The 14,796-nt window shown below is 34.2% G+C and overlaps 2 protein-coding genes across 4 annotated transcripts; both read left to right on the top strand.

The window, feature by feature from the left end:
• Positions 1 to 294: 294 nt before the first annotated feature.
• LOC108220733 (glutathione S-transferase T3-like) lies at positions 295 to 2,732 on the top strand. 2 transcript variants are annotated; one of them, XM_017394582.2, is made up of 3 exons: positions 295 to 426; positions 1,448 to 1,866; positions 1,977 to 2,732. In XM_017394582.2, the coding sequence occupies exons 2-3, from the start codon at positions 1,453 to 1,455 to the stop codon at positions 2,595 to 2,597; spliced, it is 1,035 nt and encodes a 344-aa protein (XP_017250071.1). In that variant the 5' UTR covers positions 295 to 426; positions 1,448 to 1,452; the 3' UTR covers positions 2,598 to 2,732. The 2 variants fall into 2 exon arrangements, with proteins under 2 accessions (XP_017250071.1, XP_063949644.1); XM_064093574.1 differs by lacking the exon at positions 295 to 426 and having other exon boundaries at positions 435 to 1,866.
• A 1,610-nt stretch (positions 2,733 to 4,342) lies between these two features.
• Positions 4,343 to 12,520, top strand: LOC108223730 (histone acetyltransferase GCN5). Of its 2 annotated transcripts, XM_064093291.1 has the most exons (14): positions 4,361 to 5,026; positions 6,998 to 7,062; positions 7,232 to 7,312; positions 7,809 to 7,841; positions 7,939 to 8,010; positions 8,222 to 8,390; positions 8,586 to 8,629; positions 8,892 to 8,991; positions 9,352 to 9,420; positions 9,834 to 9,888; positions 10,747 to 10,865; positions 11,246 to 11,339; positions 11,933 to 12,074; positions 12,149 to 12,520. In XM_064093291.1, exons 1-14 carry the CDS (start codon positions 4,505 to 4,507, stop codon positions 12,213 to 12,215), a joined length of 1,632 nt encoding a protein of 543 aa, XP_063949361.1. In that variant the 5' UTR covers positions 4,361 to 4,504; the 3' UTR covers positions 12,216 to 12,520. The 2 variants fall into 2 exon arrangements, with proteins under 2 accessions (XP_017253609.1, XP_063949361.1); XM_017398120.2 differs by lacking the exon at positions 7,809 to 7,841 and having other exon boundaries at positions 4,343 to 5,026.
• The last annotated feature ends 2,276 nt before the right edge of the window (positions 12,521 to 14,796 follow it).

Consider the following 14,796-nt stretch of genomic DNA (forward strand, 5'->3'; position numbering starts at 1 on the left):
AAAACTTATTTTATTGAATGCTAAACAGATTCTTGTTTAGTTACCTTGGACTTCACTGTATTTAGTACAGAGTTTTATTTTTAATCTATTACCACGTCAAAAGCATACTTTATATTTTATCCCGAACTTTTAGTTTTTATTAAAACTCTCTTCATGATAATACATATTAGTCAATAAAATTATTAATTACTAATCCGTGCATGAAAAATTTAAAAAAATCTTATTGAATATTTTCCTGTTTCACACTGTCCCCAAGCCCAATCATATATTATAAAATTTAATATGATTTTTATATAATATTAGAAGATTTTAACACAAACTAATACTAGTATGTTTTAACATAAATCTTCTGCAACACTCGCCAGAACACTCGCCAAAACACTCGCCATGCTTGTTTTGTGTCAAATTAACAATTAGGGTTTTCAGGTACGTCTCAGAAAATTAATTAGGGTTCTTAATGTCTAATTGTCTGATTGTCTAATTGTTTGCATGTATATGTATATGTTATCAATTTCGCAAATTGAGTGTTTGATAAATTACCTTTGAGAAATCTGAAGATAATTGTACACTATTTTGGTTTAATTGTGTGTTTTTAATTAAAGTGTATGTTTGTGTGTGATTCTTCGCTGTTTGAGTGCTAAAATGCTTGATTTGAGATTTGTATCGGTATATGTCATCTAGGGTTTGGTTTGATTCAGTGGTGATAGATTGTTTATGCTCGGCTTGTGGTACATTTGTTGTGCCATTTATGGTTGGTTTGTTAAACATGAGTGAACGATGATTGGGATTAATCATGTTCCTGATACGAAACTGAAACTAAAAGTGTCGTGAATTTGAAGCAGAAAGTTATATTGGTTAGATATATGGATACTTGACAAAGTTTTTTGACTTGGATAGTAATTACATGGGGTAAATGTGTGATATATAGTTGATAGTTGAAACATTGTGTGATGCTGTACACGATAAAAGAGTGCATTTGGTTATTTGACTCTGCCATAGATTATCCAGCAATCAAATTATTTTTGTATTTATGAGATCCTCTAAGGCTTATAAATTGGGTGATTGGTTAATACAGCAGAACTATACTGCTCTTACATTGGTAATGGTTGTTATTTTATGGGCCAGTAATGAGGGAGTCACTAGATTGAAGCACATGGTATTGTAAACTGATATTGGAACTTCTGAATATCTGTATTTGCGTCGTAAACTACTGCGAAAGGGGTCTTTGTACTTATAGCTGGGTTATCATGTACTTTGGTCCAAAAAAGCTATTGCATTATTTTGTTGAGTCAAGTAAAGTGAGAGACCTATGCAACTGCAAAGGTTGTATATCGTTTTCATGACTTTGACTGATACTTGTTAATAGTATAAATTGCAGAAGAACTGTTTACTATCACATTATGAGAGTTGTCATTTATTAGTCAGTGACTGTTTATATTCGTAACAGGGATCATGGAGTCTTTTGCAGATTTGTCGAATAATGGTACATACGACAATCATCCAGAATATTTGCCGCAGTCCCCTTTATTTCCTCCAATCCCCACTACACAAGAAGGCGGTTCTTCTGAAGTTAATAAACAGAAAAGATCCCGGACGAAGAATTTCTCAACACAAGAGGATATGTTACTTATGTCCGCGTGGTTAAACATTGACTTGAATCCTGTTCATGAAAACAATCAAACACAACAACCATACTGGGAACGAATTGCAGCCTATTTTCATGAACATAAGCAATTTGATTCTGATCGACATACTAACTCTTTGATGCATCGGTGGTCTTCGATTCAAATTGCTGTTGGTAAATTTCAAGAGTATTACAACCAAATAGACGCTACAAATCAGAGTGGAACCACAGAACAAAATAGGGTAAATTGTTATTTATTCAACATGATTAATGTGTTACCAGTTTTTATAATATCTTTGGCAGCAGTTGTTTCTAATTACAATTATTGATATAGTTTGGTAATGCAATGCAGGTATGCCAAGCATTGGAGCTGTACAGAAGTATACACAAATCTTCTTTCCCCTTCATGCATTGTTGGAATGAGTTGCGATATTCACCAAAATTTGCCTCCAACTTGCTAAAGAGAAAAAACAAGAAACCACAACATTCCAGTTCATTAGTCTCCTCTCCATCTACTCCAGATTCGGTTAGTTTCAATGTTGAAGATGAAGCTACTCTAGAACTACCAATGGGAAGAAAAACAACTGAAGAATTGCATAAGATCACAAAAAGAAAGGTTCAAGAAGCTGAAGAAGCTGAGGATGAATACTTTAAAGCAATATTTGTTGAGATGAAGGAATCGCAACTGGTTGCAAGAAGTGAAAGGATTAAAAGAGTGGATGAGCTGCTGAGACTGGAAAGAGAAAGACAAGAATTTGAAAAAAGAAAAGAGGAACAGGAACAAGAAGAAAAAGAACGAGAACGAAAAAAGGAAGAGCGAGAAAGAAAAAAGGAAGAACGCGAAGAAATACTTTATGAGCAGCGCATTATGTCTACCAACACTACTAACATGGATGAAATTGAAGCCGAGTACTATAGTTTACTCAAATCTTCAATTATTAAGAAAAGACGCAGCACAGGATTTCAGTTGTAAATTAACTGAGAGTATATCATTGGAGACATTAGTTAAGGACCCTTTTTAGATATGCAGTTATTGGAAACAGTGATAGGATGATTATCTTTTTATCTTAAAACTATGAACTTATTGGAAAATTATTGGATTATGATCTATCTTTTTCTTTTTTTTGAAGAAAAATGCACCATTCATTAGTTAGAAGCATCACACAGGAGAGTCTCTACCAACAAAATAGGAGAAACAGGAGAAGTCAAAATATTGTATACAGGATAGCTTTATTGTAGAAATTTAGCATACAACTCCAGTCAATACATGCCTGCTTTATCTTAGAAATCGTTATTTGCTTGACAAATATAACCCAAGATAGAGCTTCCCCAATCCCGATAACTTCAGTGTTTGAGCCTCCCCAACCCCATTAACTTCAGCTTCGAACACGGAGATAGGGCCTTGCAACCGTAAGTTTTACCCTTCATCAAGTGGCTTCCATCAAGTTTTACCCTTCATCAAGTGGCTTCCATCGCTTATTTTTGCTTGCTATGGCTTTACCTTCATTTAGAACTATTGGAGAGAGCCTAGCCTCTTCTAGTCAGCTATAGTTTTGGAACTCCAATCCATTGCAGTAGCGGGGGATACAGATTTTTCCTCCGGCGCTTCTTTATTCTGTCAAAACCTTATTTCATGTAGAACTGTGACCAATTTCAGCACATCCTCCTCGTGGCCCGTGGTAGGCTTTAATGAGCTTATCAAGAAGCCATTGTGGCGCTGATTCCACCTCCATTATATCGTAAACCAAATCCAAATGTTGTCAGGGTTGAAGTAGTATAATTAAAATTTTAAATTTTTATGTGAATATGTAAACAAATATTTAAAATTTTATTTACCCAATGATTTTCAGCAAATGATTATTGGCGTTGCAAATCGCAAAGGGTGTCCTTGCACACTAATACAGTTTACGTTTACTTAACATCTCCGATCATAGAAAACCCTTGGCTAAAATGTGAGTTGCCATACCAAAAATAAAACATATAGTCAACCTCTTAAAATACTCACACGATACCTATCTGTTGTCTATGATTGTAGCCATATCTATCCGCCGTCTATAATTTTAGCCAACCTCCTATGGATTACTATAATTTATGAAACGAATCAAAATCATGTTTGCATTTTCTTAAAAAAATATTTTGATTTTAAATCTTAATTAACTAATTAACAAAATAATTCATGTTATTATAAGTTAATACATAACTTAAACTAGAAAAAATGATAAAAATAAATATACATAACACATAATAAAATTATTTTATAAAATCACATGTATGTTGAAATATTAATAATCTACGTATTAGTATTATTTAGTCATAGGCCCTGTTTGGAAGTTAGAAGTTTGGGGCAAAATTAGAGGTTTGAGGTGCTTTGGAGGTTTGACCACTAAAATAAGCTAATATTAGTATTTGGTAGTTAGCGGAATGAAATAGAGGTTTAGATCCAAAATGCTAATTTTGAAAAAGCTACTTTGAGGAGCTTTTTGGGTTAGCGGTTTTGGTTTGTGTCAAAAAAAGCTAATCAATCAGCTATTTACCAAACAGTTTTACAAGAAACAGCTAATTCAATCCGCTAGTCAAAACATCTAATTCAATCAGTTAGTCAAAACAGCTAATTCGATCCACTAACAGCTAACCGCTAACCGCTAATTCCTAAACAGCTCATAGATCAATTGTAATTCTCAATTAGGAGGGTTACCAAGTAATCACTTCAAACTTTATTTGGATTATGTTTGCAAATGAAGAGAACAATGTAACTGTGAAGAAGTACGGAGAGCCAAACAAAGCCTTAAATCAAAACAATTGATCTTCCCTTTCTCATCCTAACTAAACCCTAATTTATATTCACTTTACCAAATTAAAAGCTCCGAGAACTTCGCACTAATGGACAATCACCTAACGGCGCCTGTACGTTCGCGGAGCACGCAATCTCCGTCGCCGTCACACTCCGCCTCGGCCTCCGCCACCTCATCAATCCGCAAACGAAAGCGCGCGTCTGAGAACCACGCGCCGCCCTTCCCGTCCTCGTTTTCCGACACTCGTGACGGCGCGCTGACCTCCAACGACGAAAGCATCAGCGCCCGCGGCAATGATTCTGACTCGTCCGACGAGTCAGAAGAGGTCGTGGACGAAGACGAAGAAGAGTATGATGATTCGATGCGCACGTTTACGGTTAATCGGTTGGAGAATAGTGTGGGACCGTCAGCACGGACTACGAAGCTCAAAACTGAAAATTCAGTTAAAGTTGAACCGAATTTGGCGGGAAACTCTGTTACAGGGGATCCAGTGGTTGGACAGAGCGCGGCGAGGTTAGGAGGTAAGGAGGATACGGCTAAGAGTATATTTACGGAGAATATACAGACTGGAGGTGCTTATAGTGCTCGAGAAGAGAATTTGAAAAGAGAAGTAATTTACTACTAATCATATCTGATTTCAGTATGTGTGTGTGTGTTATCTTATTTCAATGCAGTGCTGGTAACTAGTGAGTTGTTTTAGTGATCTAAGTTTACAGGCAAAATCTGAAATTCAGATCATGTTAGTTTTTGGTAATGCTGGAAGTTTTTAGAAGTTGTAGCTGAATGTGACCCTATATATATTGTTACTTTTTACTTAAATTTAGAAAGTTTCGCAACTGTAATGTTAGTTTGTCATTAGGCATGTAAAGGTTGGGGTAACTAATCTATTAAGTTGAAAATGGGGAACTTCTGCAAGATAATGTGATTTTGGTGTTGAGATGTATGGTTGTGGTAACTATTAAGTCGTTTGTGCATGCAAATTTTTTAGGAAATTTCGCAACTTGGATGTTAGTTTGTCGGTATGCAATCAAGATGTCCAGTAATCTAATACTTGAGATCTACTTTTACCACTAGTCCAATTGTTTTATATGTAGAGAACGATTCCCTACTAGAAACATAAAATTTGTACCGAGATTTATATAATTATATGATGGCTTGATTGAGCTCACCATGTAATGCATAACAAAGCAGTAGATATTGCATACAGTAAGCTTATGTGTGTCCACCATTCTCAATGGTAATTGACTTCCCAGAGCGCTGAAAACCAGAGGTTCCAGATGTTCTACTCATCTGCCTTTGAATGTCTGTTGGGAGTTAGTCGCACATGATGATTTAAGGAGGAATTGAAAGAAACAATGCTGTTTTTGTGATATTTATTGGAAGCAACCTTGATCAAAATCTTCTCTTCGAACCATTGAAACCCAAAATTCTGAAAAACCCAACTCCACCACCGAACCATGTCTGACAGTTCAATGTATTTCAGAAATGAACCGGATCCAGTCAAGATTGCTTCCTAGAACCGTCATGAAAACACGTTATTTCTTCAAATTTTCGTTTCCTACTGATTCCTGACAGATCTCAACACAGATGAGTAAGAAGTCTGGTATTGGGTGTGCTTTTAAGCACTCTGGACAAAACATTTACCTTAATAATGCTTAATTCTATATTATGTTTATTGGGAGATGTGAATCTTTGTGATTTCCTTGTGATATATTAGACTACTTATTTAAAAATCAGTCTGACTAGAATATATATTGTTTTAACTTATATCTTTACACGTTTGTGTATTTAGCTTATTTTGTATTATTTTATTGGCTTGGAGTTTTTAAAGGCCACAGTAGAATACTTTTCTATTAGTGCGCCTATAATCATTTTTAATGGATGTTTTTCCGCAACTCTACCGTACGAATATGGAGATTATGTTAAAATATTGTAGTAGAATATTTATTATATAAATTTAAGTTGGAGAGTATTGATTTTAAAATGATATTATTTTCTTATATAATATTAACAGTAGAGATTGATCGAATATTTTTTACTAGAAACGAATGATCCAAATAACTAAATTATTTGAAAATTTGCATATTTATTTATTATTACTAGATATTTACAATAGTACGGTTGGATTTTTAATTAGATGTTAAATATTGTGAACTTGAGGTGCACTAGTAGAAAATTTTTCTACTGTGGCCTTTAGATTCTCTTTTCCCTTATTTTTATTTAGTATCAGTATATCTTTGCTTTCTTGGATTTTTTTTGTGCTAGTTGAAGTCAATAGGATTCGAAGTTCTGTATTTATATGTGTGTGTATTTAATTCATTAACTTATTTTTTGTTAATAATATACTTGCATTACTTGGCAATATAATTTTGTCGGACTTATTGGTCATTAAGGTTCCATGCTTTCCTCTTGGTGGCCGAGATTCGTTTTCCACCTAGCATAATCTTTTGTTTCTGTTAAAAGCCAAAGTAAAGATTATTATCTCAAGAACATAACTGGAAATATCTGTACATTTCTAAGGTGTTGATTCTGTTAAATTATTCTGTGTAACCCGTCAACCAATAAATTTTTATTTTTGTAGGAGGAAGCAGGGCGACTCAAATTTTCATGTGTAAGAAATGATGGTATTGATGAGCATATGGTTTGGTATCTATTCTCTTTCCTGTTCATATTCAATTGATCTATATATAACTTAAAATAGAACATTTTTTTTAAAGATCTGCATTATTCATAAGAAAAATCGTTTATATTTATTTCAAAGTTTAAAACTTTGCAAACATAGAATTAAGATGATATTATCCTGGTGTATGTACAGGTTAATAGGATTGAAGAATATATTTTCTAGGCAACTGCCTAATATGCCAAAGGAGTACATTGTGCGTCTTGTGATGGACAGGTAATCATCTTTTTATAGCAAATAGAATAATAAAATGTTTAAGCATAACAATTTTAATTATGACCTTGTCTGTAAATACAGCTTTCCACAAAGTTTCTGTACCTGAGTTAAAGAAAATGCTGCATGTTTACACATACAGATAGACAGAATAGACACACACTCATGCGCGCGCACACATTTCATGACTATCAAGTATCAAGGTGTTAGATGATACAGACTAATTCAGATTGCAGTTTCCAGCTACCATTTGGAGAATTGTGTTTGCTATTGTTTGCATATAATAAACTTTTCATTGAGAATCATTATACTAGTTATAGCAGATATCGGATCATCTGATGCCATTTTCAAGTACCAGATAACTGTCACTTTGCTGAGTTGCTCTGTCTGTCTCACTAAACAGCTAGTTCTGTCATGTAATTTTTTGTCAGGCTTTTAATTTTGTTTGACACGTTTGGGTAAATGCTATCCTCACATTAAAATAATATTTACATTACAGCTTCATGAATCTGGTATCAGAAAGTAGATACATGTAGGGGGCAGTAATCAGATTTACTCTGTAAGTATTGCTTATTTCTGTATTTCTCCCTGAATGAATGACTCGTATTTTTCCAATTTGTCTGTTGCAGAACTCATAAGTCTGTAATGCTTGTCAGAAGTAACACAGTTGTTGGTGGGATAACATACCGACCATATTTAAGGTATGAACGTAATAATGTGCTACATATAACGTTGCATTTTTTAAAATTATATTCTCCAGTCAGGGTGTCATTATTGTTATCAGCCTGAATTTATATTGTCAAATACATGAATTCTGAGGTTGGAGCTACATTTCTGTAAATAATAATCTGTGTATTGTAAAAATTTTGTGATGTGAAATCCAATGTTGTCACTGCTCTTTGAATACCATAGCCAGAAGTTTGGCGAGATAGCTTTTTGTGCAATAACAGCAGATGAACAAGTAAAAGGTTATGGCACTAGATTGATGAACCATTTAAAGCAACATGCACGTGATGCTGATGGTCTGACTCATTTTCTGACTTATGCTGATAATAACGCTGTTGGATATTTTAAGAAACAGGTCAGAGGTGTTTACTTTTCATGCAATAAGATTTCCATCTTTTTTCTTCTCTTTTTGTGTAATTTGTGTGCCTGCCCAGTTCTAATAGTCTGGCACTTTTTCCTTAATGATGATGCTTTTAAAACATTAGTTTCATATGCTCCTGTCTGAAGTAATACTTCTAAGATAACATGTGTATCTATTGCGTTAATATAGGGCTTCACCAAAGAAATATACTTGGAGCAAGAGCGGTGGCGTGGGTATGTATATGCATAACTCCTTAATTGCTTAAGACCTATAAGGATTTTATTTTTGCATTAAAGTAATTTATATACTTGAACAGCTGATGCTCTTTTTCATTGTTTTGCCTTTTATTCCTAGATACTTTTGTTGCTAAGTTCTTCTTGTTATTGCTGTACAAGTGAATGAGTGAATCTACCTCTACTCGTGACGGCAATCATGATTATGCCAAAGTTAATGTATCATAGCTTCTAGGTTTTAGTGAGATCCTCATATGTGCAGGTATATTAAAGATTATGATGGAGGGATACTTATGGAGTGCAAAATCGATCCCAAGCTGCCGTACACTGATTTGTCAACTATGATCAGACGTCAGAGGCAGGTAACAGGATCTATCAGAAATCTTGTTTAGTTGATCACCGGAAAGAACTTATTGGAGAAATTTTTTGAAATACCTGCTCACTGCTTTTGCTTTGGGTTATGCACTCTTGTTAGCCATCTTGATAGTATGTTTTTTTTTCCAAAAATTTTGCTGATCATGTTCTAATATATAAGAATGCTGCTGCCACATCTTAGGAACTGAGAGTATAGCGAAGCAAGCAATGACAGTTTAATAGTTTCCAACTTAGATTTTGCAGGGGTTCTACACCCAAAACAATTATATTTGCCTTTCATATAGGCAAGTACGTACTACACATTAATTAATAAACTGGTAAGACTGTTTTTGTGTTACTTATGGCAGGCAATTGATGAAAAGATACGAGAACTATCAAATTGTCATATAGTCTACCCTGGAATTGATTTCCAAAAGGTACAGCTTATCTTAATTAACTTTATTTTGTAATGTGCGGAAGTGAATCCATTTGGTACATCTTTTATCAGCTAACAGTATCACTCATAATGTTGTATGCACTCTTGGATTGTTTCGATTGTTAATCATGGGGGAAATAAGGGCTAGCAGTTGGTTATACTTGCTTGTATTTGTATGCATGTTTTGTGTTTTATCAGCCTGACAAGGGTTTTGCTAAGCAAATAATATCAGGTTTCTTAGCAACTTGCTCCTGGTAGGTATGGCATTTGGAAAAGTATTAAATTTTATGAAATAAAGTAAATGGTTTTTATTTTTGGGTTCAGGTCATTAATAATTTTACTTTAACATAGTCGTGATATTATACTGTGAAATTACTGTTATATTTTAACACACATCAAAATCATCTTGTTCAGAAAGAAGCTGGTGTACCTAAAAGAGTCATTAAAGTTGAGGACATTCCTGGTTTAAGTAAGATTTTTTGTCTCCCAGTAGCTATTACTGTTAGTTTTCCTTTTTCTCCTAAGACTTTCATGCGCCAAATCTGATGCATGGATGTTTTACATATGTTTTGTATTTTGCAGTTTTGCTAAATAATAATTAAGGAAAATTATACAAAATGGTGCTATATGCTTAAAATGCTGAACGTTAAAAATTCTAGGAACCACAATTGTTCTAGACCTTAAAACTTAAGAACATGCCTCATTATGTGTTAAATGTAGTCTATATCTATATATGACACAAAAAGTAAAGTTTAGCAATGCCATGATGTGCTATAGTTGGTACTATATATAGAACAAATTTTATATAGTGCTATATTTGCTACATTACTAAAATAATGAAAAAAAGTTGGGGAAATAGATAAAGTGAACAAATTTTATACCCATAAATGGAGAAGTCAGTTAAATATGAACAATTTAGTTAAATATAGAACCAACCATCACTTTTTAGTGCAAAAATATATCAAGAGCTCCATCGATTTTAGCACAGCCATTGACTTTGCCCCAAGCAGGAATAGTTGAGTAATTTCATCGGTCATCTTCATATTGTATTTGAGACAAGTTAATATCCCCTGATCATGAACCTGCATTGCCAAAACGTATATAAGTTGTCGATATATAAGTTATCGAAGCTGGGCCTTAACAGATATATTTGAGTTTATTGCATACTTGTACAGGACTGATTATAAGCTCCTGTTTTCATGTGTTAAGTTACTAGTTCTCCTTAAAGCTCAAGGTATTATATGGACTTTATAGGATCATTTATTATATCTTTGCATCAAGCATTTCCAACCAGATAATGACTGAGTTGGTTTGACATTTATAACAGAGGAGGCTGGATGGAGTCCTGATCAGTATGGTCATTCACGATTTAAATTATTAAGTGCCTCTGCAGACAACACATCTAATCAAAAGCAATTGACTGCCCTCATGCGTGCACTTCTGAAGGCAGGTTTTTTTTTTTTTTATAATCTTTATTCCATTGCTATAGCCTTCAAATATTTATTAATTTTGCATTTCCAATACTGATAAGCAATGTTGATTTTTCTTATAAACGAATGTAATTCTGATAAAACATTTTAAACTATTAAAGAATTCAAAGTTTGCATATCTCTAGTAGTACTGGTAAACTGTGAGCAACTAAGTTGACTTTGACTAGTGGAGAGTTGGGCAGTTGGCTTCGCATAAGAAGTCCTATGTTAAAGACTATTAAGATAAAAACCATACATTAGTTTTTGAACTTTTGTTATTCACTATAGTCTTACGCCATCTCTGCCTCTTTCATTTTTTAGTGTACAACTAAACGCGAGTACTCTCTTTTTGGGCAGGCTATATATGACCATCCCGATGCTTGGCCATTTAAGGAACCAGTCGATTCACGTGATGTGCCTGATTATTACGATATAATAAAAGATCCCATGGGTAAAAAACTGCATGACTGTGTTTGCTTGTTTCTTATGGCATGAAATGTGTTTTCTAGGTTTATAATTTTGTTATGGAAATTACTGTCACTTAAACATCTTGTAATTACAGTCTCTTTTGTGCTTTTTGGTTCCCATTTTTCTCTTTGGATACTAATGCCAAACATCACAAAGAAATATGTTATGACAACTGCGAACTGTAGATATAATATGATATGATTTTAACATGTCTTCTGAAAGTTTGTACAATGAAATGATGTAAAAACGGCAATGATGACCCGTTTAATGCCAAGATAAAGTTCGAGTACAGTGCAGGTGTAATTTACATATATGTTTGGTTTTATTCTCTTTATCCGCATGCATTTACAGTATTATGATGTGATATATATATATTTGTACAGAAATTTTAGACACTGTTGTTTTGCAATGGATATTTCTTAACTTATGCCTTTACTTCTATTCACATAATTTTCTATCCACATTTACAATTGTCTTTTCTTATAATTACCTGTTCTTTCTACTTGAGTGAGGTTCTACTCAACTTTTTCGAGTCTTTAACTTACTATTTGGCATCTGATGTATCTTGGATTGCAGACCTGAAGACGATGTCAAAGCGAGTTGAATCAGAGCAATACTATATGACGCTCGAAATGTTCGTTGCAGATGCCAAAAGGATGTTTGCAAATGCGCGCACATATAACTCTCCTGAAACCATCTACTATAAATGTTCATCTAGGTTTGTTATTGCCAACTTTGTGCAAATATCCGAGTCACTAAAATTTAAGTAATATACACATTTATTATGGACAGGTTGGAAGCACATTTCACGTCAAAGGTTCAGTTAGGTCTTCAGTCGGGTCTCAAAATCCAACATTAGTGTGACGGAAGTTGGTGTACACACGGGGGCTCATATAACACCTGGTGTCGCAAACAAATAATTCAGTCAAACTGCACCTATATATGTTGGGATGGATGTTGTATCATCATTCATAAATGTATTTTATGTGATATCTTAGCTTTTCTTATCCTCAAATAATATGGGACGTACGCCCTTTTGAAAATGTTGTGCCTGATTTGCAACCAAGAAAAAGTACTTCTTTTCCAAAGAAGCTGACTTCTAATCTTCTAATCCCGTTTGTGTAAAAAAGCAGAAGCACAAGTTACAAGTGTTAGTTTTTCTCTCACAGCTTCTACTTCTTTCTCAAACACTTTAATCATTTATAAGTCCTAACTCGTTTATAACTTCTACTTCACATTTTTACTTTAATCAAAATGCACTTATTTAAAACTCATTCAGATCTGTCTTGACAATTACATATGTTTAAATGGTAATAGGCACTCTAATATTATAAATTTATATATGCATATTAAAGTAAAATTCTAATTAAATTTAAAGAAATATAAAATTATATGTAATTTTTATAAATATTATATAAATAATTTCGCGTAACTTCTGATCATGTAAATTCTAATCGAAAATTCTCATCAAAGATAACTTTATTTTTGGGATTAATCTAGGATCTTACTCAAATCAACCTAAACCGACAAGCCTAAATTCGTGTTTTCGGGAACTCGTGTAAAATACACCAACCGGTGCTTCATCGAGGGGCTTCGTTTTGGTTCTTGCAAGCCATTGTAAGGTATACTCGCCCTCCAGTCTGTGTATGATTTGTATGTGGTTTGCTTGTGTCTGTAAATTGAGGATTGCGAGTTGCACTTGCAGAGTCTCTCTCTCTCGCTCTCGTTCTCGCTCTTTCGCTCGCTTTGTGCTAATTGGTTGTGTCTCTGTATATTGCATAGTAAGTTGCAATCGACTCTCTCTGTCTGTCTGTCTCTCCCTCCACACACATAGTCTTTGTCTCAATGGATTCAGTAGTATTCTCTCCGAATCCAACTCGGAAGAGGAAGAGAAGACTAGGAAGTAATTATGTAGGACGAAGACTCTCGTTCAGCGATGATCAAGATCACGAACGCGTTCCAGAGAGAAGGCGGGGAGGAAACTCAGAAGAGGATGTTTTGGTACTGCTGAATTCACTTGACATAGTTCAGAAAATGTGGATGGAACATCAGAAGAGACTTAGGAGTACCCGTGCTGCACTCAAGGAGGAATGGGACAACAAAATACGCATTCTTATGTCCATGAGATGATACTGGTTTTCGAGAGAGCGGACAAGAATTATTCACCTGTTTGGGTATAGCTTTGATCATGATCATGTCGAGGGGCTTCTGATTAAGATTTGATTGGATTTGGTAGCTTAACTATACTAATGTTTAGTGGAGTAGTAGTATAATTGATCAGTTACCTTGATTGTTGAATACAAATTATTAGGGATTTTTATGAATTGTTAGGTGTTAGAAATTTGTAATGTATAATATAGAATTGTTTAGTGTTTGTAAACTTGTGTTGTTTGCTGCAATTTTGTTAACTGCTTGAATGCTGACTTTATATTAAAGCAATTGCAGTTTTCATTTATTATCTGTTATATATTTTTTATTTGAGACATTTATATGAATAATGTGTGTGTCAGAGAGGGGGGGGGGGGGGGGGGGGGGGGCTGCCTTGTCTGGTGTGCCTGTTGCTTCTATAAGTATTAACTTGGTCTTAAACTGCGTATATTCTCAGTTGATTTAGGTTAGCTCGCAAATTGCTCTATAGACTACAGTCTATACCTGTGGGATTTTTTAAAGTTAATTATTTTAATAGTAACTTTTCTGTGTAGGACGCTTGCTGGAGTTGGAAATGGTTAGCTGAAGAGGAGAACAAATGACCTTATTTTGGACTCGAGTAATTTCTTTCTGCTATACTCTAATTATTTTGGTTTGCCGGCTATTATGCTCTGTTCTGGATGACTTCGTTCAGCACCACATATAGATATGCTTGCCTTATTTGTCTTCAGTTATATACTACCATTGTGGTGAGGGCCAATTCATCCCAACTTTATAATTCAACAAAATTAGGATCCATATAATCTTTAGATGTAGGTACAAGAAGGAAATTTAAGGAAGGAAATAGATATTATTAAGATTTCATATATTAAAGTTGTTGCTTGTTAAGGCCTCTTTAAGATTGACAATAAAGATGATTTGTTTGTCAATAAATTTTGGATAGAAAAAAATCTCAATTTCCAGACGAAATCTCTCTTTCTTTGTTTTATTTAATTCTTAATCTCAGAAATTACTGAAGAAAAAATTGAACATTTATTTGAAGAGTTCACATCAAGAGAGGACATAAAAATTTGCAATAGTCTTGGTCAGCCAATATGTGTGCATAAAGCCTTTTTGCATCTTTATCTGATGAAGTTAATTGCAATGCTTAACCCTGTTGAATTTGGAACTTCTGTTTATGATCATGTCTGATATCTGAGTACAGCTTTCTCTCAAAGGGGGCACAATTTATTAGTAGAGTAATAGATCACTTCGGACTATATGTGGATGCAAGTGCTAATAGTTGTAGTAGT

The sequence above is a fragment of the Daucus carota genome, chromosome 5 (assembly GCF_001625215.2).
Source record: "Daucus carota subsp. sativus chromosome 5, DH1 v3.0, whole genome shotgun sequence".
Classification (NCBI taxonomy): Eukaryota; Viridiplantae; Streptophyta; class Magnoliopsida; order Apiales; family Apiaceae; genus Daucus; species Daucus carota.

Coding starts and splice junctions, on each gene's coding strand:
- LOC108223730 (XM_064093291.1), top strand. CDS start 4,505: ATGGACAATCACCTAACGGCGCCTGTACGTTCGCGGAGCACGCAATCT. Junction 7,063..7,231: donor ATTGATGAGCATATGGTTTG/GTATCTATTCTC, acceptor GTGTATGTACAG/GTTAATAGGATTGAAGAATA. Junction 12,075..12,148: donor TACTATAAATGTTCATCTAG/GTTTGTTATTGC, acceptor TATTATGGACAG/GTTGGAAGCACATTTCACGT.
- LOC108220733 (XM_017394582.2), top strand. CDS start 1,453: ATGGAGTCTTTTGCAGATTTGTCGAATAATGGTACATACGACAATCAT. Junction 1,867..1,976: donor GAACCACAGAACAAAATAGG/GTAAATTGTTAT, acceptor AATGCAATGCAG/GTATGCCAAGCATTGGAGCT.